This window comes from Tupaia chinensis, unplaced genomic scaffold (assembly GCF_000334495.1).
Source record: "Tupaia chinensis unplaced genomic scaffold, TupChi_1.0 Scaffold000392_1, whole genome shotgun sequence".
Taxonomy (NCBI): domain Eukaryota; kingdom Metazoa; phylum Chordata; class Mammalia; order Scandentia; family Tupaiidae; genus Tupaia; species Tupaia belangeri.
The window spans coordinates 1,461,301-1,487,256 of record NW_006159894.1 but is presented as its reverse complement, the minus strand read 5'-3'; the positions used below and the strand labels follow the sequence as shown (position 1 = coordinate 1,487,256).

The window sequence follows — 25,956 nt, the reverse complement described above, 5'->3', positions numbered from 1 at the left end:
CAGGTAGCTGGTACACCAAGGGTATTCGCGTGAATGTGGTTATAGGGCCAAATTTTGCTCTCTTCATTAAGTTAAACAGTATACCCTAAAGCAATACAAAAGAATCACCCTCAAGTGCAAGTATTGCATTTGTAGGTCTGAGCTCCGGTCTGAGAATCAGCATTTCTGACAAGACGGAGGTGTGGTCCGCATAACAAGGTTCTACTTCACGTTTGTCCAATGCAAATATAATGTGCGCCACCTATGTAATCTTACATTTCCTAATGGCCACTTCTTTTAAGTAAATGTATTTCCTTCGTGAGAGAGAAAGATAGGCAACTTCAACAGGGTCTCACCAGCTATTCTCTCCCCAACCCACAGCCAGCCAGCCAGCCAGCCAGCCTGCTAGCTAGCAGGATGTGAGCACCTGGCTATATATGCAGGTCATTGAGAACCAAACCTGTATCTTCCATATGGCTTCCCGCATTCCAGGTGCTTCACTACTACAGTGGGTCCTTGATAGTCACTTTTAAAAAGTGAAAAGAAACATGAAATTGGGACCAGCAGTTGGCATAATGGCTGTCGCTGAACTCCCTGAACTCCCACGTAGTCGATGGCAGTTCAAGTCCCCCCCTCGGTGGCTTAAACTTACACAGACGCTTGTGTGTACGTGTGCCCAAGATCCTAAGAGGAGAATGGAGGAGAAGGGATTGTGGTGCGGCCATACCCGCTGTGGGGTGATTTCTTGCTTTCTGTCTCTTTGTCTCTGTCTTTCTGGTGAGTGAAAGTGCCCTTGTAGCAAAAACCTCTCCAAAAAAAAAAAAACATGAAATTAATTTTAATGATGTTTCAGTTCACCCAACATATCCAAAGTAATATCATTTCAATGCATAATCAAGTATTAATATTTAAAAATTGAGAGTTTATTTTTCCCTTATTAAGTCTTCCAAATCCGATGTAATTTTTATATTTGCAGCAAATCTCTGTTCTGGTTAGACACAGTTCAGGTGCTCAGTGGATACTTGTGTGGATAGCACAGATCCAGATATTATATCCCATTGTACAAATTTAAAGGTGTTAAAAGTAACATGCATGTGAGGCAAACCCTTTGCCACTCTGTAAGGTGGGCTTCAGAACTACTTTAGAAGTTCTTCCCAACTACAGAAGTATTAGTAAAAATAGATAACAGAAATTGAAAGTCAAGTCTTGTGCTGATTGTTTTGCATATAGGTTTTTTTTGTTTTTGTTTTTGCTAAAGAGTGCATGTACTTGACAGAGAGGGAGAGAGAGGAAGCAACCTGCAATGGGGACATAGTCACGCTGTAATCCATTCTTCACTTCTCCATCGTGTTATGATTTGGGGCACTCATGCATCAAACCACTGGGACTGGGATTCTAACCACGTAGTTGTCCATGTAGGATTTGGCTCCCTTAACCATGTTGCCATAGGACTGGTCCGCATATAGTTTTTAATCCTTACAACAGCCTTTGATGATAACTATTGTTATTATCCCTATTTTATAGATATGGAATTGAAGGCCTAGGAAGGTTAAAATTAAATAGCCCCAAATCATACAACTAATAAGTAAGAGAGCCAAGATTCAAACTAGGATCAGTTATGACCTCTAAATCCTACCCATCAATCACTTAATATATTAATTATTATCTTTTTATCACTAATTTCATCTCATTGATGCCTGCTTATGCAGAAGTGGAGATGTTCAGATTTGAAACTGAGAGGGTTTCCAATATAAGAGCAAGCTGCCAGTCACATGCAGTGAAATATTTTGATAGTTTTACAACTTTCCATGTACTGCATTTAAAATCAAAATTCTGAAGGACTTTTTTAGGCTTCTGGACTGTATCCTGAGTAGCAGTGAGACTTGACTCATTTGAACCTTCCTGAAGAATGAGGGTGGGAAACAAAACGCTTCACTATGGAATTAACAGCTTTTTTGGTTATGTTTGTGGCAAACTCTTTTTTTCTTTATTGATTGGATATAAATGTTTCCTTGCCCTTTAAACTTCACATAGGTTATTTCAAATCCAACTTTATGCTTTTTTTGTAGATCTAGTGAGCAGTACTAGACTGAACTAAGAAGAGTTTTATAAATAGAGTACACCTGTCCACACCTTTTAAAATGTGGTATTTCACAGAATTTTTTCATTGTTTTATATGTAGCAATAAATTACACATCTTATTTGTAAATATTTCATCAAAATTATATTTCATGGGCCAGCTCAATACATAGCAGTGAAGGCAGCTGGAATCCACATGGCTGACTATGCAGTTTAAGTCCTGTACCTGGCCACTTGGGAAACATGTCAGGCGCATGTGCATGTGTGCCCAGAATCCCAATAGGAGGGAGGCGTTAAGAATAAGGGATTGCAGCATAGCCTTCTCTCATGGGGTGCTTTCTCACTTTTTGTCTCTGGTCAACGCATGCACCCTCTGTCAAACATTAAATAACAAATAAAATATTACATTTCACATTTTGAATTTGAAGCAAGAATTTGTTTCTTCAAGATCCTATGTAATTGAGAAATTAAATAAGCATGTAAGGGTCTGGCAGGCAGCATGGTGGTTAAAGCGCAGAATTCTAATATGGCTGACCACAGTCAAGTCCTAGACCTGGCAGTTTGCTTTCTCACTCTCCCCACCCCCCCCATCTCTCTCTGGTCAAATTGAATAATAATGATAATAAAATTAAATAAATAGTTCTAAAAACAATTTTTTTGGAGAAGTTTTTTTTTTTTTTTGGGTTTTATTTTGCATAGGGCATGTGTGCTTGCTGGAGAGACAGAGATACAGAGAAACAGAAAGCAAGAAATCACCCCTCAAGGGGGATGGCCATCTTGCAATCCCTTCTCTTCTATTCTTCTCTTGGGATCTTGGGCACGCACGCAGCCATGCACCCGGCGAGAGTTTAAACCACCGGGTTCAGGACTCAAACATGGAAGTCCAGCGACATAGCTATTATGCCAACTGCTGGTCCCTAAAAAAAGTTCTTAATTTAAAAAAAGGCATCTAAAAATTGCAATAAGGGGCCAGCAGGTGGCATAGTGGTTAAAGCACTAGACTCCTACTTGGCCAACCACAGTTCAACTCCTGGACCTGGTAACTTGAAATCATACCAGGCACGTGTGCATGTATGCCTAAACTCCTAGGAGGAGTATGGAGAAAAAAGGATTGCTGCATGGTCAACACCCTTAGGGAGTGATTTTTCACTTTCCCTCTCACTGTCTCTCTCTCTCTCTCTCCAGCAAGTGCATACTCCCTATCGTAGAGAAAGAAAGACTCAATAATAATAATATATATATATGTGTGTGTGTGTATATATATATATATATATATATAGAGAGAGAGAGAGAGAGAGAAAACAACAATAAAAGGGCTAGCCAGTGTTGTGGTAGTCAAGGCAACTGAATCCCATGTGGCCAACCTCATGGTTCAAGTCCCAGACCTGATGGCTTGGAGAACGCTGGGCGCATGTGCATAGGCACCCAAAATCTTGAGGAAAAGAAGGGATTGTGGTATGGCCATCCCCCTTGGCATGGAGACAGGGGTACTTTCTTATACTCTCCCACCCCCATCTGTCTTCAGCAAGCACACATGTCCTATAGAAAACTCTTTTAGAAATTACAATGAAGTTAAAAGCTGTAGGTGAAGATCAGGTAAATGTATTAGGGGAAAGAGAGTAAGTGTGGTATGGTAGAGTTTAGAGAGGCTACCTTACTTGTAAACAGACCTCCACCTACATTGTCCAGTGTCCTGTGGTTATGCCAGGGTAAAGGGAAGATTGAATTATCACACCATGGGCTCTCTTGTTCTCTAGTAACATAATGTGGGAGAATATAGTACAAATTTAGAAATATATATGAAAGTTAACTTCCAAGTGGGCCCCATGGCCTACTGTTGAAGGAAATCAATCACACGTAGCCAATCGCAGTTCAGATCCTGGCCCTGACAGCTTGGGAAATATGCCAGGTGCATGTGCATGTATGCACACATGTGTATGTGTGCTCAAAATCCCAACAGGATGGAGAAATAGGGATTATGGCATGACTACACCCCATTGAGGGGTACTTTCTCCCCTCTGATTTTCTGGAGAGTGCATGTGCCCTCTGACAATGAGAAAGAAGTTAATTTTCTGTTTTTCTGGACCTGGTACTGTCACCTGCACAGTGATGTTTCGATCAGTGACTGATTTTATATGATGGTGGAACGGTAGGCAGTGGCTTATAACCCAGGTGTGTAATAGGTATAACATTTTGGTTCATATAAGTATACCATCTGTTTGGACAACAGTGTCATCGTCTAAGGACAGATTTCTCAGAACATGTACCTGTCATTAAACAACATACAATTGTATATTAAATAGCTCTATATTGAGCTTGCTTTCTGGCCTGGTGGTTAAGGTAGTCAAGTCCCACATGTTCAACCATGTGGTTCAAGTCCCAGACCTGACAGCCTGAAAAACGTGCTTAGTGTGTGTGTGTGTGTTGTGTGTGTCTATGTGCCCCAAATCCTGAAAGTAGAGCAGGGTGGAAAAGGGATTATGGCGTAATTATGCGCCGTGGGGAGTGCTTTCTCCTCTCCTTCTGACCATGTCTCTGTCTCTAAGAGCACTAGTACCCTCTAACAAAAAGGAAAAAAGAAGGAAAAAAAGAAAAAAACTCTATGTTGAATAGTAACTGGAGTAGAAATTGTCAGTTCTTAGGTTAATGACCATCCCACCTCTCCAACCCACCCATCCCCAACCCCCAGCAGTACTGCAATACTGGCAGGGAAGTGCCTATAAAAAGTCCTATACTCTTAAAAGAGAATATGCTCTACAGGGCCAGCCAGTGGCATAGCGGTTAAGGCAGCTAAATCCCACATGGCCAGTGGCACTGTATGAGTCTCAGACCTGGCAGCTTAGAGAACATACCTGGCACATTTATGTACAGGCCCAAAATCCAGAGAGGAGAGTGAAGAAGGGATTATAGCTTAGCTTCCCCCCTCCCCCCCCACCGCCAGGGGAGTGCTTTCTTACTTTCCTTCTCTCTCCCCTTCTCCAGAACACAGGCCCTGTCGCAAATTAAAATAAAATACTTTTTTTTAAAAAAAGAAAAGAAATAGAAATTATAGGAGGTCTTTTTGGGACCCACTGTCTAGATAAGCACATGTTGGAAACCATTCATTGCACAGATAAGTAAATACCTTTTTTTATTTGTTTCTGCCTAAGGTCTGTATCAGTTTGATAAAAAGAAAATTTTTCCTTTCTGCTCCTTTGCCTCTCTTTAGATCTAAGACTACATGAGAGGTAGAGATTATCCCATATATATAAGTTCAGTCAAGTATGTCCTAATAATATTCACGGAAATGTAGATTGTCCTAATGAAAAGAAACCTTAGTGGTCATCTGATGCCCCTACTCCACTCAACAGAAGCTAGGATCCCTTTATGAAGCTCCTGTAATGTTACCTAGCTTCTGTTTAATCTCTCTAGTGATTGAGGCCATGTAACTTTATTCTCTTTTTTTCCATTTTAAAGTTCTAAATTTCATGCCTAAACTTCTTATAGTGCATGTTATTAGCTAGAATTGTTTTTTTTTCTCAGGGTTTAGCCAGCTGTAAGCACTGTCACAGACTGTCCTGTGCTTATCTTGTAACAGGCACAGAAGAGCAATGCTGTCATGTGCGGATAGAACCTGTGTACTCATGGCCTAGACAGACTGTTCTTTGCATATACAGGTATCTGGAGACTTGCCTACATGATCTAACAATGTCCTCTTGTGGCCATGCTTTCTCCACTTTCTCGGAGAATCAGAACTGGCCTATCTGGACAAGACTACTATCCTCCACAGCCTGCAAAATAGTCTTTGAACCAAACCTCCAGCTAGTTATTTTGACTACACTGACCATAGTTATTAAACCAACATTGGGCATGTGGTTTGACATATTTCTCTGGTGAAAAGTCTCACAGATTGATAACATTTTAATACTTAATATTAAGTCAGCTCTCCCTGAACAATCAAAATATAACTGAAGATTTCCCCTAGCAGTTCAGCTTGTATTGTAATACTATGCACAAGTCCCGAGACAGGACAGAAAATAGGGCATTGGGTACCCAGACAGCCCAAGGGAGCCTGGCATGATGACAGGTTGAGCATATGGGACCACTTCAGAGCTGACTTCATCTGTTTCTTTGTAGCCCAACTGATTGACAACATATCTTTGCTTTTCTTAAAAGAAAAATGAGAATGAGTTAGAAATGTAACTGAACTCTGAACCTGAACTGGTCATGGTATTTGCAAAGTTTACATTTGAAGTAACAAAGCATAGAGCACGTAAGAGTGGGCTTTCAAGAATTAAGTTGGCCATAGGGTAACAGATTGGATGAAGGAGACAAATGAAGTCATGTAGCAGCATGTGGCTATAGTCCAGGCCCCAGGCATTTGCATATCCTCTGTGCTAAGGTAGTGTCCCTTGAAAGTGAGTAGGCCAGACAAGACATCATGAATTAAAAAAATCTTTATAGCTATTAACTTTGCATGGAGGAAGGAATTATAATTGGATATCACATATCTCTGGTGACTAAAGACTACAAACTAATCTTTTTTTATGGGTAAGATGAGTCCAGTTTTATGCCTGTTGAATTTGTGGTTAATCTGATAATCAGGACGCTTTGGGCCTGTAAGTACAGGCAAGGAATGATATGTAGAGGTTTTACTTAGAATTATTAGTAGTGAACTCCTTAGGGAGCTATGTGTAGAAGAATACATAGAGTAGAGAAGAATAAGTAGAGTTTATGTTGCTGTTATAACAAAGATAAGACCATTTGAAATGACTTTCCATTGCTTTCTTAGAAACCCCTACCAAATCAATACTTTAATTACTTTTTTGAAGTATTTATAATCAGGTGTTTAATTTGTACAAAGTCCTCATTCTTTTAACAAAAAAAATGTAATAGTTTATTTAATTTTTATTTATTATTATCATCATCATTATTATTTAGAGATAGATTCTTGCCGTAAGCTATGTGCGCACCAGAGAGACAAAAAGAGAGAGATAGAAAGCTAGAAATCACTCCCCAGGGGGGTGGCCTCACTGTAATCCCTCCTTTCCCTTCTCCTCTCAGGTTCTTGGGCATGCATGCGCACACACCTGGCATGAGATTTAAACCACCGGGTCCAGGACTTGAACTGTGGTCAACTATGTTTGAGTCCAGCAACATAACCATTACACCATCTGCTGGTCCCTGCTTTTACCAAAAATTTTCAAACAGGCTTCTTAATTTTTGTTTCCCCAGGTTTTTTAATAGGTTTGATGTGTGGCCATTATAAAAATTTATAGTTTTACTAATAAACTCCTCAATTTGTGAATTTTAATCAGATATTTTCAAATTCTGATATTATAAAAAAATAAAATCTTTATGCTTTTCATAGGACATATGTCAGCCTACATTTTTAAACAGTTTGTCATTAAAATACTTTATATAGCACTTTTTTTTTTTGGAGAGGTTTTTGCTATAGGGCGCATGCACTCAACCAGAAAGACAGAGAGACAGAAAGTGAGACATCACCCCCCAGGGGGGATAGCCATGCCGCAGTCCCTTCTTCATTCTCCTTTTGGCATCTTAGGCATGCACACACACACACCCAGCGTGAGTTTAAGCCACCAGGTCCGGGACTTGAACCGCAGTTGACTACATGGGAGTCCAGCGACATAGCCAGTACACCAACTGCTGGTCCCAGCACTTTTTTATATAGTTTATAGTGTGCAATTTTAAGGTTACATGACTTTGTTTTTTTTTTTTTTTTTTGGAGAGATTTTCGCTATAGGGCTCATGGACTCGCCAGACAGACAGAGAGAGACATAGAGACAGAAAGCGAGAAATCACCCCCCAGGGGGGATGGTCACTCCACAGTCCCTTCTCCTCCATTCTCTTCTCGGGATCTTGGGCACGCACGCACATACGCCCGGCGTGAGTTTTAAGCCACCGGGACGCGAACTGCGGTCGACTACGTGGGAGTCCAGCGACATAGCCATTACGCTAACTGCTGATTCCCAGGTTACATGACTTTCTTAAAAATGCCTTGATAGGCATTATACATTTTTGTTTCTTTTTAATTCGCCAGAGGGCTTGGCTAGCAGGTAGCATAGTGGTTGGGGCACTGGTTCCCACATGGCTGACCAGTTCAAATCCCAGACCTGGCATCCTGAGAATGACTCCAGGTGCATGTGTGTGCAAGTTCAGGATCCTGGGAGGAGATGACATGGCCATCTTCCCGGGGGTTGATTTCTCTCTCTCTCTCTGTCCCCCCCCCCCAACACACACACAGCACATGTGCCCTATGGTGGAAAAACTGAAAAATTTAAAAACATTGTAATTTGCCAGAGAGCTTTAAAGCATGGGCGCTTGCCAGAGAGAGAGAAAGAGAGAGAGGAAGTGAGAAATCACTCCCATGGGGCATGTTCATACTACAATCTCACCTCCTCTACCTCTCCCTGCTTTGGGGATTTGGAGCATGCATGCACATGAGCCAACTTGTTTTTCAAGCTGCAAGGTATGGATCTCAAACTGCCCAGTCAGCCACGTGGGATCCAGCTACCATAAGTGCTGTGCCACTGAGAAGCATATGTATGTGTATATATGTATTTATGTGTACATATGTATATATATGTGTGTGTGTATTAGATTTTTGCTATAGGGCATGTATACTTGCTGGAGAGACAGACACAGAGAGAGACAGTGAGAGGTAAAGTGAGAAATCACCCCCCCAGGGGGATGGCCATACCTTAGTCCTTTTTCCTCCATTCTCCTCCTGGGATTTTGGGCACACATACCCAGTGTGATTTTCAAGCCACCAGTTCTGGGATTCAAACCACAGTCAGCCATTTGGTAACCCCGTGTCTTAACCACTAAGCCACCTGCTGGCCCCATTATATTTCTTTTAATTTCTATTTTTATTTTGTTTCAGTCATTTTATTTTCTGGATACAAATATCTTTAAATTCAGTAAAAGTTGTTTTTGTTTTGTTTTGTTTTGTTTTGTTTTTTTTAATGGCTAAGTGTTCCATTTAATCTGGACTAGTGCTTAAGAAGCCATGTGGGACTTGAGTACCATCCATTCTACCATTTTCTCGGTGCTAGGAACTCACTATTCCTTTTTTGAATTTGCAAAGAAATAATATCTCTTCAATTTTCCTATGTCCGCTTTTGTAAAAACACCTCTCTTTCTTTACTTTTTAACTTTACTGATATTTTTGTTCCTATACAGATCTTAATCAAGACCAACTAAATACGACTTTCTTCTACCAGCCAGGCTGATTTCCACCTATTAGGAAGAACTTAAAAATATTGACACTGGGGGTTGGCAGCTGGCATAGTGGTTAAAGGTGCTGGATTCCCACATGGTCAACCATGGTTCGAGTCCCAGACCTGGCAGCTTGCTTTCTCCCTTTCCATCTCTCTCTGTCTCTCTCTGGTCAAATTACAAAATAATAATAACAAATAGGGTTAAATAAATAAACAATTTTAGAAAATATTGACACGGATACTGGAGACAATATGAGGAGAGGGTGGGAGAGCAAGAGGAAAGGAATCAAGAAGAAAACTAGGAAGGCAAGACATTTAAGGGACACAGAAATGGAGTATTGTCTGTTGATGATAATGTGTATGATATCTTCAACTGGACTGGTGGAAGTTTATTCATCTTGGATAAATTCATTTTATAAGCTGTATTGATGTACAGTGATTGAATGTATAAAATAAATTTTAAAAAATTTTAAATATTGGTGCTATTATGAATATAAATATTTGCTTTAAGAGACTCTAAGGTTATAAATAAGTAGTATTCCAGGGTCTTTGAAATTGGGATACAATATAAGGTTCATGTAGCTACTAATTTAGGAAATGTTTTAATACTCAGTGGGCAGATGGGGCCAGAAAGTGATAGGGTGGTAAAACTCTGTAAGAAAGACCCACTTGGGAAGGTGCCAGTTCATGTCCAGAGTCCTCCCCAAGTACACAAAGTACCCTCATGCCCATAACCTGGGTTTGCAAAAACTATTAGGTAAATCGTGGCATAAGAGCAGTTTAGGGTGCTTGTCTCTATCTGTTTCTCCATCTCTCTATCGCTCATGGAACAAATAAATAAACTTTTTTACAAAAAAAGATTCAGTAAGCATTGAAAACAGTTGCTTCTAGAATTACAAACAGAGATGCTTTGAAATCAAGGTACTGCTATGTAATTCCTCCACTTCTTGAAAAGACAATCCTAGGAGCTCCAAACTGAGTGAGAGCAGACATTTTATTTCTTCAGTAATACTGGATATTGATGACTTCCCCAAGCAAGAGCTGGGAAAGCCCACTAGCTAATAACTAAATAAGTGGGGTTTTGTCCATAGTATGTAATGAAATCTGGACGCACGGAACAGCTGGAGTTGAATGGCACTGGAAAAGATTCCACAAAGGAGGTAGGACTTAAGCTTTAGAGCATTACTTAGCAGAATCTGCAGAGTAAGCACAGCACACACGTAGGGAGCAGGGTCTAGATGCCTTGAGATGGCTAAACCATGTTGTGAAGGCATACTTTGTAGGTCAGAGAGTATGTAGGTAAATTGGGGATGGAGTGAAGTAGACTAGAGAGAGCAGGTATACATTTTACAGAGCCTTGGAAGCTAGTCAGGAGAAGTTAGATCTAATGTAGGAATACACAGCTGCTGTATCTGTGCTTAGGTTCTCTGCCCTTCCCTTTCCCGAACACATTGACACAAAGATCTTGAGGAACCGACTGCTTAGAATTAATTTTTTTTTTTGAGAGGTTTTCTCTATAGGGCGTGTGCACTCGCCAGACAGACAGAGAGAGACATAGAGACAGAAAGCGAGAAATCACCCCCCAGGGGGGATGGCCACGCAGCAATCCCTTCTCCTCCATTCTCCTCTCGGGATCTTGGGCACGCACGAACACGCGCCCGGCATGAGTTCTAAGCCACCAGGTCTGGGACATGAACCACGGTCGACTACGTGGGAGTCCAGCGACATAGCCATTATGTTAACTGCTGGTCCCCCCCTACCCCGCCCCCTCGACTAGTTAGAATTAATTTGAGCTAGCTCAGTCTGTCTTTAGGTGAAGTACTTTGCTGATACATGCTACATACATAATTTCTTTTTGTTTTGTTTTGCTAAGGGCATGTGTACTTGCTGGAGAAAAATAGAGAGAAAGTGAGTGGAAAATAGAAATCACCCCCCAGGAGATGGCTCTGCCACAATGCTTTCACTCCTTCTCTGTTTCCCTTTCAGGCTTGTGGGCACACTCACACATGTACCCAGTGTGTTTTTCAAGCCGCCAGATCCAGGACTCAAACCACAAAGTCTGTCATGTGAGATGTAGCCACCTTAACCACCACACCACTGGCTGGCCCCACTACATACATAGTTTCTATGTGTGTCTTGAATATGAATTTACGAGTTCCAGCATTTGATTATCGCACCCTAAAATATATGGATCCACTTAGATCTACTGAGATTCAGTGTACAAGGAATGCATCCTATGTAGTCTAACTGGACCTCACATTAGAAGGGCCATCTGCTTGAGTTAATGTTCTGCTGTCACAGTCTTGAAATCTTAATAATGTCCTTACCAGGACATGTGTGCACTTTTCCATACAGTAAATATATTTTAACTTCTATAAAATTTACATTTTAAAAAGTAGTCTTGCCAAAAGATTACTATGACAAGAAATAATTGTAGAATTTTAGAGATGTTTCAAGGAGTACACGGAACATGGGTTTACATACTTCATTAAATGGCTTATAGACCGATACAGAAAAATTAGGTCCACAGTTTAAACCAGTGTCTTCTCTTTTTTATTTTATGTTTTTGCCATAGGGTGTGTGCACTTTCTAGAGAGAGAGACAGACAGTGAGAGGGAAAGTGAGAAATCACCCCACTGTGGGGGACCACACCACAATCCCTTCTCCTCCTTTCTCCTGGGATTTTGGGCATGCACACACACTCACCGGGTATAATTTTAAAGCCACTGGCTCTGGGACTTGAACCACACGCAGTTAACCATGTGAGCATCCAGAACCTTAACCAATACACCATCTCTGGCCCCAGTCTTTGAGTTTTGTAAGCCTTTAAATTACAGCTTTGATAAATGAAGTTGACCTTCTCTGGCCTGCATAAGATGATATTTTTTTCTTTTTTTTTTTTAAATGTACATAATAGTTTTTATTGTATAGGAAACTGAAATTAAGCATATGATCGGAAAGAGAGAGAGGAAGTGAGAAATCACTCCCATGGGGCATGTTCATACTACAATCTCACCTCCTCTACCTCTCCCTGCTTTGGGGATTTGGAGCATGCATGCACATGAGCCAACTTGTTTTTCAAGCTGCAAGGTATGGATCTCAAACTGCCCAGTCAGCCACGTGGGATCCAGCTACCATAAGTGCTGTGCCACTGAGAAGCATATGTATGTGTATATATGTATTTATGTGTACATATGTATATATATGTGTGTGTGTATTAGATTTTTGCTATAGGGCATGTATACTTGCTGGAGAGACAGACACAGAGAGAGACAGTGAGAGGTAAAGTGAGAAATCACCCCCCCAGGGGGATGGCCATACCTTAGTCCTTTTTCCTCCATTCTCCTCCTGGGATTTTGGGCACACATACCCAGTGTGATTTTCAAGCCACCAGTTCTGGGATTCAAACCACAGTCAGCCATTTGGTAACCCCGTGTCTTAACCACTGAGCCACCTGCTGGCCCCATTATATTTCTTTTAATTTCTATTTTTATTTTGTTTCAGTCATTTTATTTTCTGGATACAAATATCTTTAAATTCAGTAAAAGTTGTTTTTGTTTTGTTTTGTTTTGTTTTGTTTTTTTTAATGGCTAAGTGTTCCATTTAATCTGGACTAGTGCTTAAGAAGCCATGTGGGACTTGAGTACCATCCATTCTACCATTTTCTCGGTGCTAGGAACTCACTATTCCTTTTTTGAATTTGCAAAGAAATAATATCTCTTCAATTTTCCTATGTCCGCTTTTGTAAAAACACCTCTCTTTCTTTACTTTTTAACTTTACTGATATTTTTGTTCCTATACAGATCTTAATCAAGACCAACTAAATACGACTTTCTTCTACCAGCCAGGCTGATTTCCACCTATTAGGAAGAACTTAAAAATATTGACACTGGGGGTTGGCAGCTGGCATAGTGGTTAAAGGTGCTGGATTCCCACATGGTCAACCATGGTTCGAGTCCCAGACCTGGCAGCTTGCTTTCTCCCTTTCCATCTCTCTCTGTCTCTCTCTGGTCAAATTACAAAATAATAATAACAAATAGGGTTAAATAAATAAACAATTTTAGAAAATATTGACACGGATACTGGAGACAATATGAGGAGAGGGTGGGAGAGCAAGAGGAAAGGAATCAAGAAGAAAACTAGGAAGGCAAGACATTTAAGGGACACAGAAATGGAGTATTGTCTGTTGATGATAATGTGTATGATATCTTCAACTGGACTGGTGGAAGTTTATTCATCTTGGATAAATTCATTTTATAAGCTGTATTGATGTACAGTGATTGAATGTATAAAATAAATTTTAAAAAATTTTAAATATTGGTGCTATTATGAATATAAATATTTGCTTTAAGAGACTCTAAGGTTATAAATAAGTAGTATTCCAGGGTCTTTGAAATTGGGATACAATATAAGGTTCATGTAGCTACTAATTTAGGAAATGTTTTAATACTCAGTGGGCAGATGGGGCCAGAAAGTGATAGGGTGGTAAAACTCTGTAAGAAAGACCCACTTGGGAAGGTGCCAGTTCATGTCCAGAGTCCTCCCCAAGTACACAAAGTACCCTCATGCCCATAACCTGGGTTTGCAAAAACTATTAGGTAAATCGTGGCATAAGAGCAGTTTAGGGTGCTTGTCTCTATCTGTTTCTCCATCTCTCTATCGCTCATGGAACAAATAAATAAACTTTTTTACAAAAAAAGATTCAGTAAGCATTGAAAACAGTTGCTTCTAGAATTACAAACAGAGATGCTTTGAAATCAAGGTACTGCTATGTAATTCCTCCACTTCTTGAAAAGACAATCCTAGGAGCTCCAAACTGAGTGAGAGCAGACATTTTATTTCTTCAGTAATACTGGATATTGATGACTTCCCCAAGCAAGAGCTGGGAAAGCCCACTAGCTAATAACTAAATAAGTGGGGTTTTGTCCATAGTATGTAATGAAATCTGGACGCACGGAACAGCTGGAGTTGAATGGCACTGGAAAAGATTCCACAAAGGAGGTAGGACTTAAGCTTTAGAGCATTACTTAGCAGAATCTGCAGAGTAAGCACAGCACACACGTAGGGAGCAGGGTCTAGATGCCTTGAGATGGCTAAACCATGTTGTGAAGGCATACTTTGTAGGTCAGAGAGTATGTAGGTAAATTGGGGATGGAGTGAAGTAGACTAGAGAGAGCAGGTATACATTTTACAGAGCCTTGGAAGCTAGTCAGGAGAAGTTAGATCTAATGTAGGAATACACAGCTGCTGTATCTGTGCTTAGGTTCTCTGCCCTTCCCTTTCCCGAACACATTGACACAAAGATCTTGAGGAACCGACTGCTTAGAATTAATTTTTTTTTTTGAGAGGTTTTCTCTATAGGGCGTGTGCACTCGCCAGACAGACAGAGAGAGACATAGAGACAGAAAGCGAGAAATCACCCCCCAGGGGGGATGGCCACGCAGCAATCCCTTCTCCTCCATTCTCCTCTCGGGATCTTGGGCACGCACGAACACGCGCCCGGCATGAGTTCTAAGCCACCAGGTCTGGGACATGAACCACGGTCGACTCCGTGGGAGTCCAGCGACATAGCCATTATGTTAACTGCTGGTCCCCCCCTACCCCGCCCCCTCGACTAGTTAGAATTAATTTGAGCTAGCTCAGTCTGTCTTTAGGTGAAGTACTTTGCTGATACATGCTACATACATAATTTCTTTTTGTTTTGTTTTGCTAAGGGCATGTGTACTTGCTGGAGAAAAATAGAGAGAAAGTGAGTGGAAAATAGAAATCACCCCCCAGGAGATGGCTCTGCCACAATGCTTTCACTCCTTCTCTGTTTCCCTTTCAGGCTTGTGGGCACACTCACACATGTACCCAGTGTGTTTTTCAAGCCGCCAGATCCAGGACTCAAACCACAAAGTCTGTCATGTGAGATGTAGCCACCTTAACCACCACACCACTGGCTGGCCCCACTACATACATAGTTTCTATGTGTGTCTTGAATATGAATTTACGAGTTCCAGCATTTGATTATCGCACCCTAAAATATATGGATCCACTTAGATCTACTGAGATTCAGTGTACAAGGAATGCATCCTATGTAGTCTAACTGGACCTCACATTAGAAGGGCCATCTGCTTGAGTTAATGTTCTGCTGTCACAGTCTTGAAATCTTAATAATGTCCTTACCAGGACATGTGTGCACTTTTCCATACAGTAAATATATTTTAACTTCTATAAAATTTACATTTTAAAAAGTAGTCTTGCCAAAAGATTACTATGACAAGAAATAATTGTAGAATTTTAGAGATGTTTCAAGGAGTACACGGAACATGGGTTTACATACTTCATTAAATGGCTTATAGACCGATACAGAAAAATTAGGTCCACAGTTTAAACCAGTGTCTTCTCTTTTTTATTTTATGTTTTTGCCATAGGGTGTGTGCACTTTCTAGAGAGAGAGACAGACAGTGAGAGGGAAAGTGAGAAATCACCCCACCGTGGAGGACCACACAACAATCCCTTCTCCTCCTTTCTCCTGGGATTTTGGGCATGCACACACACTCACCTGGTATAATTTTCAAGCCACTGGCTCTGGGACTTGAACCACACGCAGTTAACCATGTGAGCATCCAGAACCTTAACCAATACACCATCTCTGGCCCCAGTCTTTGAGTTTTGTAAGCCTTTAAATTACAGCTTTGATAAATGAAGTTGACCTTCTCTGGCCTGCATAAGATGATATTTTTTTCTTTTTTTTTTTTAAATGTACATAATAGTTTTTATTGTATAGGAAACTGAAATTAAGCATATGATCACTTTGCAATGAGAGATTGAACCCATTCCCAGTAAGAAGTATATACCCAAAGATTGTTGTATATTCTTTTTTTTTAAGAATTATTTTCTTTAACTTTCCTTATTATTATTATTCATTTTAATTTGACCAGAGAAAGACAGAGAGAGAAAGTGAGAAAGCAAGCTGCCAGGTCTAGGACTCCAACCACCGCCAGCCACGTGGGAATCCAGCATCTTAAAACACAATACCACCTGCCAGCCCTATTGCATATCCTCTTATTTGATCCCTTTATGAAGGAAATAGCTAAGTAGATATGTTTGAAGACTACATCTATAGTTGTAATTTTATCCTTTGCCAGTACTGTTTTTTTCAAGTTTTGCTTTCATTTGGTCTAAAAGACTATTCTGTTTGTTTACCCTATATATTGTTCTTTTAGGTGACTATGAAGGGCTTATATTTTCAACAGAACTCCACAAATGAAGAAATAACATTTGTATTTCAAGAAAGGGTAAGAAAAATTGTTTGTTCATTTATTGAAAACAGGTAGTATATTTACCATATGTAATAAACTTACCTTTTTAAATAATTATTTAATTTTATTTATTATCATTATTTTTAAATTAGCTATAGGGTATGTGTACTCACCAGAGAGAGAGAGAGAGAGAGAGAGAGAATCGCCAGGTCTAGGACTCAAACCTCCATCGGCCCCTGGGAGAGTCCAGCACCTTAACCAGCATGCCATCTGCTGGTCCCTATACCCACTTTTAAATGACCTGGTGTAAGTTATTTTGAGAGGAACTAAATGAACAAAAATTACCTCAACAAACATTTTCAAATTATATTCTTTTAATCTTTATGTGAAAATAGTAGTACATGTTGTAGTATGTTTTTAAAAGAATTACTATAAAATAGTTTTTAGTTTTTCAGGGTTGTGATATAAAAGTATTAGGAAAAAACAGAATAACCTTGATTATCTTCTTTTTAAAAAAATAGTTGTTTTAACTTTATTTATTATTATTATTTTTTTTTTTCCAGTTTGATCAGAGAGAGAGAGAAAATGAGAAAGCAAGTCACCAGGTCTGGGGCTTGAACCTCAGTTGGCCATGTTGGAGTCCAGCGCCTTTAACCACCATGCCACCTCCCAGCCCCCAACCTTGATTATCTTATATGCTGCAAAGTTTACCAAGTTTATTCTGAATACCATGATAAAATGCGTTTTCATATTGTGATCATATTTCAAAAATACTTTTGACTCATATTGTGAAATGGACAAGATAGAAAAGCATTATTTTCCATACAAATTTTGGAACTTGGCAAAGTTACTCATTTCACTAAGCTTAAATGAGCTCTAGTATTTTATGACTCTAAGTGTAGATAGTAGAATTCTAATATATTGGTGATTATGAGAAAGGTTTGTGACAAGCTAAAATTATTCCACTATAAATTGAGGGATGAAAAATGTGTGCTATCTATATATATCATGATATAATAGGACTGTGAAACAGTAAGAACTTCTGGAACATGAGCATAATCTCTAGTCTTTTGAACTCCAAAATAATTTACATCAAGAGTCTAAATCTTGGGACCAGCAGTTAGCATAATGGCTATATCACTGGAGTCCCACGTAGTCAACTGCGGTTCATGTCCCGGACCCGGTGGCTTAAAACCCATGCCAGGCACATGTGCATGCGTGCCCAAGATCCTGAGAGGAGAATGGAGGAGAAGGGATTACGGCGTGGCCATCCCTCCTGGGGGGTGATTTCTCACTTTCTGTTTCTCTGTCTCTGTCTGTCTGGCGAGCGCACATGCCCTGTAGCAAAAACCTCTAAAAAACAAACAAACAAAAAAAGAGTCTAAATTTTGGGACCAGCAGTGGGCGTAATGGCTATGTCTCTGAGCTCCCATGTAGTCGACCACAGTTCGAGTCCTGGACCCAGTGGCTTAAACTCACACCAGGCGCGTGTGCGTGTGTGCCCAAGATCCGGAGAGGAGAATGGAGGAGAAGGGATTGCGAAGTGGCCATCCCCCCTGGGGGGTGATTTCCTGCTTTCTGGCTCTTTGTCTTTGTCTTTCTGGTGAGAGCAGGTGCCCTCTAGCAAAAAAAAAGCCTCTCCAAAAAAAAAAAAAAGAGTCTAAATCTTAGATACCTTGGCTTCTACCTTTGTGTCAAAATGAGGGTTTAGGGTTCGATTGACTCTCGGGAAGAATCATCCCAGGGTCACAAAATCGTAAGTAAAATTCACAAATTCAGCACTAGCAGATGGTGTAGCGGTTACGTTGCTGGACTCCCACGTGGCTGACCACAGTTCGAGTCCAGAGCTGGTAGCTTGAAAATCACAGTGGGTATGTGTGCATGCATGCCCAAGATCCTGGGAGGAGAAAGGATCGCATCATGACCATACTCCTGGGGGGGTGATTTCTCACTTTTCCTCTCTCCCTCTCCCTGTATCTCTCTGTCTCTCTCTCTCTGGGGAGTGCCTGCACCCTAAGGCGAAAAAAAAAAAAAAACTCTAAAAAAATTTTTTTCACAAACTCATCAATATTATTGACTATCATAATATCACCACACATTATCAAATCTGAAATGTAAAAATAAATACTCTTAGAATATTATGTTTATGATAAATAAAACACAGTAATCCCTTTGAAAGGTCATAAAAGGAACTATGGGGGTCAGCAGGTGGCATGGTGTTTAAGGTGTTGGACTCCCACATAGCCAACTATGGTTCAAGTCCCAGACCTGGTGGCTTGAGAATCATGACAGGTCCTTGTGCATGCATGCTCGAAATCCTGAGAAGAAAATGGAAGAGAAGGGATTGCAGCGTGACCATCCCCCTAGGGGTGATTTCTTACTTTCTCACTCCCTGTTTCTCTCTTTCTTCCTCTCTGGCACACACCCTATGGGAAAAACCTAAAAAAAAGAGGAACAGTAGCTATTTTGGGCTTTTCATATAAGTTTTGGCATATCTGAAGTTTAGGGGAGTATTTTAATTCTTGCCAGAGTATGTTTTGGAGGAAGTGATGTTTAATAACTTAGGTAGATGACACTAAGTACCTGAATTTGGAATATTTCTTACCTTTGAAGTTATATCTAGCTATTGAATGTGAGTAATAACTACATTTGATTATGTTTATATTTTGAACCCAGAATCCATGGGGTATGCTGAAATGTCTAAGGTAAATTTTAAGGAAGAGATGAACAAGTGACTCTAAAACATTCCATTTACAGCGTTAAGAACATTCCAAAATCAGTAAAGGCTTGGGACCAGCAGTTAGCGTAAGGACTGTGTCGCTGGATTCCCACATAGTCGACCTCGGTTCACGTACTGGACCCCAGTGGCTTGAAACTCACGCCGGGTGCGTGTGCGTGTGTGCCCAAGATCCCGAGAGGAGAATGGAGGAGAAGGGATTGCAGCGTGGCCATCTCCCCTGGGGGATGATTTCTTGCTTTCTGTCTCTATGTCTCTCTCTCTGTCTGGCAAGCGCACGCGCCCTATGGCAAAAAAAAAAAAAAAAAAAACCTTCAAAATCAGTAAAGACTTTATGTTAAATGTACGTGTGTTTAATGATATCTGTAAATGTGAAGAGCTGATGCTTTCAGACATTTTTATAATAAGTTGAAATAAAGAATAGTATTTCTTATTGTAGTTTATTATCCCAAGTTTATTATCTGCACTTACATCCATGTTGGTACCCATGTTGGTATTTGAATATTTTTCAAAACATAAACTCTAAAGTTTTATTATAAACATTGTACCCCAAAATTACCTTTATTCTTTTTTGATTCTGTAATGTGAGATAATTACTTGTTGCTTTAAACCTGTAAGTTGTGGAGTCTGTTTAATTTTGTTCAATTATGTATGAAAATGGTTATAACAACATGTCATGTTCTCATGAGAATATGTAGTACATTATTTTGTTTTTCTTTGGTTCTAGGAAAATCTTCCTGTTACAGAAGATAACTTTGTAAAAGTTCAAGTTAAAGCGTGTGCACTGAGCCAGATAAATACAAAGGTATTGGTGAATTTCTTATGGTCTAAATGAAATGAGTGTTTCATAATATGTTTAATGTACAAATGAAATGATAAATGACTTCTGAATGCCAAGAAATTGCCATCATCTTTAGGAGACTAGAAGCTAAGGAAAAATTATAATGTACATTTGTGTATTTCTGTGTTAAGATAAATTTTTATTGAATTCACGTATTTGATATCAATGTACGAAAATATTCTATAAACTCCTTTACATTGCAAAAAGCTGTGAGCTTATATTTACTAAGGCTGATAAACAAGGAAGAAATCCTTTTTTTTTTTTTAGAGGTTTTTCACTATAGGGCACGTGTGCTCACCAGACAGACAGAGAGACAGAAAGCGAGAAATCACCCCCCAGAGGAGATGGCCATGCTGCAATCCCTTCTCCTCCAGTCTCCTCTCAGGATCTTGGGCACGCATGCACACGCGCCCAGCATGGGTTTCAAGCCACCAGATCCGGGACGCGAACCACGGTCGACTATGTGGGAGTCCAGTGAGATAGCCATTACGCTAACTGCTGGTTCTCAGAAGAAATCCTTTTTTAAAATTTGCTGTAGGGTGCATATACTCACTAAAGAAACGAAGAAAGGGAGAAAGCACCTCCCACTGAGGCTTGATCACGCTGCGATTCCTTCTCGTCCATTTCTCCATCCTGTCAGGACTTGGGGTGTGCTCGCATGTGCGTGCACACACACATACACACACACCCTTGGCATATTTTTCAAGCTGCCAGGGCTAGGTTGTGAACTTCATGGTTGGCCATGTGGGATCAGATTCTCATAACCTTCAGGCCATAGGCCAGTCTTGAAGAAATTATCTTGATAAATAAAATAAAAATAGAAACTAGAAACCAAATCAGTTCATTTGTTAAGCACCTGTTCTATAGATACTTCTAGTTAAAGGGTTTATTCATTTATTTTTAAAGGTTGTTTATTTCTTCCATAAGTAAGACAGTGACAGCACCTCCAAAAGCGTCTTAGCAATAGCTGATATCTTTAGATATGGTTTATACTCTTCTTGTTATCATTTCTCTTTGTCTCCTGCAAATGTACATGCCCAACTTCATGCCACCCCACAGTTCTCTTTCATTATTGATCATAGAACACATGGAAAGTCTTCAAGTAGATAATGTAAACTATAGTTAAATGTGCAGTGATAAACAGAGCCAGTCCCTTTACTCAGTTTTATTATTATTATTATTCGTTATTTATTATGCCAGAGCCTATGCACGAGAGAAAGTACTAGTACTTTCTGCAGACTTCTGTATTCAAAAATTGTCCTTTTTAAAAAAACATGAAAAATGAACAAACAGGTGGGGTGGTGGTTAAGGCGCTGGACTCAACACATAGTCAACCGCATATTTTTTTTTAAGAATTATTTTTATTTAACTATATTATTTGTTTTTAATTTGATCAGTGAAGGACAGAGCTAGAGCAAGACAGAGAGAGAGAGAAAGTGAGAAAGCAAGCCACCAGGTCCAAGACTCGAACCTTAGTCAGCCATGTGGGAGCCTACCATCCTTAACCACCATGCCACGTGGGGTTTTTCACTGGGCTCCCACGTAGTCTACCACAGTTCAAGTCCCAGACCCAGCAGCTTAAAACTTACGCTGGATGCGTGTGCATGCATGCCCAGAATCCCAAGACAAGACTGGAGGAGAAGGGATTGTGATGTGACCATTCCACCTGGGAGGTGATTTTTTGCTTTCTGTCTCTCTCTGTGTTTCTGCAAGCTTATGCACCCTATAGCAAAAATCTTTAGCTAAAAAAAAAAAAAAAAAAGTTCAGTTACTGTGAAATCTGAAGTCATATAACAGTTTCTATATAAAAACTCATCACTTCTTCCCACCTGCTGTCTAACCCAAACTTGTGAGAAAAAACTCAGGTGTTTTTAAAGGGTATGCAAGTAGAGAACCTGTCATTCTCATTGGCAGTTTCTCTCTTATTCAACAATGTCCTCTCCAAATCACCTTTCTGCATACCACCTAAATAATATGACTGATAAACAGCCAACCAAGAATTGTTTTGGCCATAATTTCACTTTACACCTTACACAGTAAAGGTGTTTTTAAAAGAGTGTTGAAGGAGTCAGCAGGTGACATGGTGGTTAAGGCATAGGACTCCAACATGGCAGTTTGAATCCCAGACCTGGCTGCTTCAAAACCATGTTGGGTATGTGTGCATGCATGCCCAAAATCCCAAGAGGAAAATGGAGAAGGAATTTTTGGCATGATTATCCACCCTAGGAGTTGATTTCTCATTTTCCTTCTCTCTGTCTCTCTGTCTCTACCCTCTGGCAAAAACCTTCAAAAAAAAAATTTTTTTTTAAAAGGATGTTGACATCTCCATAGCATAGTGATTAAGGTAGCCAGATCCCACATGGTCAGCTAAGTTAGAATTGTAGCCACTGCAGCTAGAAAAACACATTGGGCACATGTACATGCATGCCCCAAATCCCAATAGGATAGAGAAATGGAGAAGGGATTTCTTTTCTTTTTTTTAAATTAATATTTCTTTAAATTTATTTGTTTGTTTGTTTATTTATTTTTAACTTGCTAGAGGGCACGTGTACTCACCAGAGGGAGACAGAGTGAGAGAGAGAGAAAGTGAGAAAGCAAGCCATGGCATTTGAACTGTGGTTGGCCATGTGGGAATCCAGCACCTTAACCACCACACCACCTGCTGGCCCTGGAGAAGGGATTTCTATATGACCACTTCCCATTGGGGGAGGGAGGAGATGCTTTCTCCCTCACCCTTCCTCTCTGTCTGTCTGTCTCTAGTGAGTGCTCTCTGGCCAGAAAAAAAAAGTATGTTAGTGATGGTTTAAATCCTACTACTCAACGCCTTAGTCCCATATATCAACTAATTTCTCAGCCAACTTTTGGTTTCCTACCTTATTCAGAAACCTATTTTGGGGAACAGCTAGGTGGTGTGATCGTTAAGGTGCTGGATACTTACACGTGGCTGACCATGGTTCGAGTCCTGGACCTAGTGGCTTGCTTGCGCTCTCTCTCTCTCTCTCTCTCTCTCTCTCTCTGGTCAAATTAAAAAATAAATGAATGAAAAAACAAAATTAATAATAAAAAAGAAACCTATTTTGTGAAGTATTTGATTTGTCTTAATTCCAAAAAGTTTATACTATTTGCTCTTCCCATGGTTTGATTTTTGTTCTTGCTTTACACGTATATTAGAGTCCAGGATTTATTCTTGACAGTAGTGTATTAACAGCCTGTGTCATGATTTAGCTTCTGGCAGAAATGAAGATGGAGAAGGACTTCTTCCCTGCTGGAAGAGAAATTGCTGGAATTGTTTTAGATGGTAAGTTTACAAATGTATAACCATGTTTATTTTCTAAGGAAAGAGAATTAAATGATAGCTAATTGTTACCCCAGTACATAAAATTATACACAGGCTTTCAAATATTTAATTATACAAAAGTACTTCTTTTTAAATAGAAGAATAGAATTTAGTTGGTATTTCATAATTACAGGAAAAAAAGCTTATTACAGACTAGTAAATATGTCGAGATTATATAATTAAACCCATGAATAATCATACATCAAACAGAATGACCAGTATTTTCCTTTTTAATAATGTTTACAAGCCAGCATAAACTTTAGGCCCAAATTTATATAATAGTCAATGACTACATTACACCAAAAATATTTTTTTAAGTATTATTGGGACCAGTTAGTGTAATGGCTATGTCACTGAACTCCCATGTAACCAACCACAGTTTGAGTCCCAGACCTGGTGGCGTAAACTCACACCAGCGTGTGTGCAGGCATGCCCAAGATCCCAAGAGGAGAATGGAGGAGAAGGGATTGTGGTGTGGCCATCCCCCTTGGGGGGTGATTTCTCACTTTCTGTCTCTCTGTCTCTCTCTGTCTTTCTGGCGAGCGCACGTGCCTCCTCTAAAAAAAAAAAAAAAAAAAAAGAATTATTTATTTAGGGGCTGGCAGGTGACATGGTGGTTAAAGTGGCCAGACTTCCACATGGCTGACCAAAGTTCAAGTCCCATACCTGGCAGGTTGCTTTCTCACTTTCCTTCTTTCTGTCTCTCTCCGGTCAATTTCAAAAAAGTAAAATAAAATATAAAATAATGATGAAGAATAAAATTAAATAATTCTTTAAAGAAAGAATTATTATTACTATTTTAATTTGCTATAGAGCATGTACATTTACCATGTACGTGAAAGACATAGAAAGAGAAAATGAGAAAGTAAGCTGCCAGATCTGAGACTCGAACCATGGTTGGCCATGTGGGAGTCTGATACCTTAATCATCATGCCACATATTGCCTCCCACATCAGAGAAAAAGCCTCTACCATAGGTCAATGCATTTGAACATTTTGTTCAGAATTACAAGAGGAAATAAGAGAAAAAAAATCCAAAACACAGTTGAATGCCTACTTCAACTCAGCATTTTACCGTGTTCACACACTGAATCTTGACACTATAGCCATGAAGTAGGTATTATTATTCTGATATAACAGACGAGGAAACTGAGGTGAAGCAAGGAAGTAAGATAGAGGCAGGAAATTTGGAAATGGCCCATTTGGCTGGCTCTGTCAGCAGAATGGTTCCAGACCTCATTTGTCGGAACTGAAGCAGTAATTCCAAATATGCTGTTTCTGTTTTGAAGGCCTCCTCTAGCACTGTGTTTCTCTATTGGACACCTCCTGTGTCATCATCCCCTGAGACTTGGTTTTTGTACTTTTCTTTTTCCACCTGCAGTTGATGCATGCCCTGGGATTACTGACCACCCCCTCCCCCCTTTTTTTGAGGGGAAAGGGCTTCCTTCACAAAGAAAACAGTGTGGGGACCAGCAGATGGCGTAATGGCTATGTTGCTGGACTCCCATGGAGTTGACTGAGGTTTGAGTCCTGAACCTGGTGGCTTAAACTCACACTGGGTGCATGTGCATGTGTGCCCAAGATCCTGAGAGGAGAATAGAGGAGAAGGGATTGCAGCGTGGCCATCCCCCCTGGGGAGTGATTTCTCACTTTCTGTCTTTCTATCTTTCTCTGTCTTTCTGGTGAGCGCACGCACCCTATAGCAAAAACCTCTAAAAAAAAAAAACAGTGTGGCATTCCTAGTGGTTATATGTTTACATCTTCCCTTCGTTTCTACTCTTTACCTGGCTAAGCTCATCAGCTCTATTTCACATAAAACCTACAGGCTGACAGCTCTGAAATATATATATTTCTAACATAGATCTCTCACCCTTGAGCTTCAACTCATGTAACTTTTTACCAGATATCACCAGTGAGATGTCACTTTAAGTATCTTTCTTTTTTTCTTTTTTTTGGGGGGAGGTTTTTTCTATAGGGCACCTGCGCTCGCCAGACAGACAGAGAGAGACAGAGAGACAGAAAGCGAGAAATCACCCCCCAGGGGGGATGGCCACGCCACAGTCCCTTCTCCTCCATTCTCCTCTCGGGATCTTGGGCACGCACGCAACGCGCCCAGCATGAGTTTTAAGCCACCGGGTCCGGGACTTGAACCGCGGTCGACTATGTGGGAGTCCAGCAACATAGCCATTATGCCAACTGCTGGTCCCTCACTTTAAATATCTTAACAAGTATAAATCTGGAATTAAAGTAGTGTTTATTTAAAAACTATAAAAAATTAAAAACTATAAAAGCCAGGCATAGTTTTTCATAATACTAACATTTTCCATTAACTTTTCAAAGACCCCTTCATGTTTCTACATCGTTTCAACAACCACATGACCTATTTTTAGAGAATCTAGATTTCTAATGTTCTATCACACAGTCCTTATTGTCTATCAGAATGTCTTAGACGTTTGCCTCTTTGTGAAATTAGTGATTTTTTTATAAATCCATTAATCTTTTGATTTATTTTAA

General features: G+C 40.0%; 1 protein-coding gene across 9 annotated transcripts in view; it reads left to right on the top strand.

Moving 5' to 3' along the window:
* Positions 1–25,956, top strand: part of CRYZL1 (crystallin zeta like 1) — a 59,656-nt gene that overhangs the window by 707 nt on the left and 32,993 nt on the right. For 6 of the 9 annotated variants that reach the window (XR_001370768.2, XM_006153892.3, XM_006153895.3 and 3 more), the window contains exons 2-4: positions 16,493–16,564; positions 19,993–20,070; positions 23,332–23,404. Coding sequence is in view for 8 of the 9 variants with exons in the window: in XM_006153892.3 (XP_006153954.1) it covers positions 16,493–16,564; positions 19,993–20,070; positions 23,332–23,404 (223 nt within the window). In the remaining variant the exon portion in view is untranslated. Of the gene's footprint in view, positions 1–5,635; positions 5,715–16,492; positions 16,565–19,992; positions 20,071–23,331; positions 23,405–25,956 lie in introns of all 9 variants that reach the window. The other 3 variants (XM_006153896.3, XM_006153897.3, XM_027773979.1) reach the window with 2 other exon arrangements.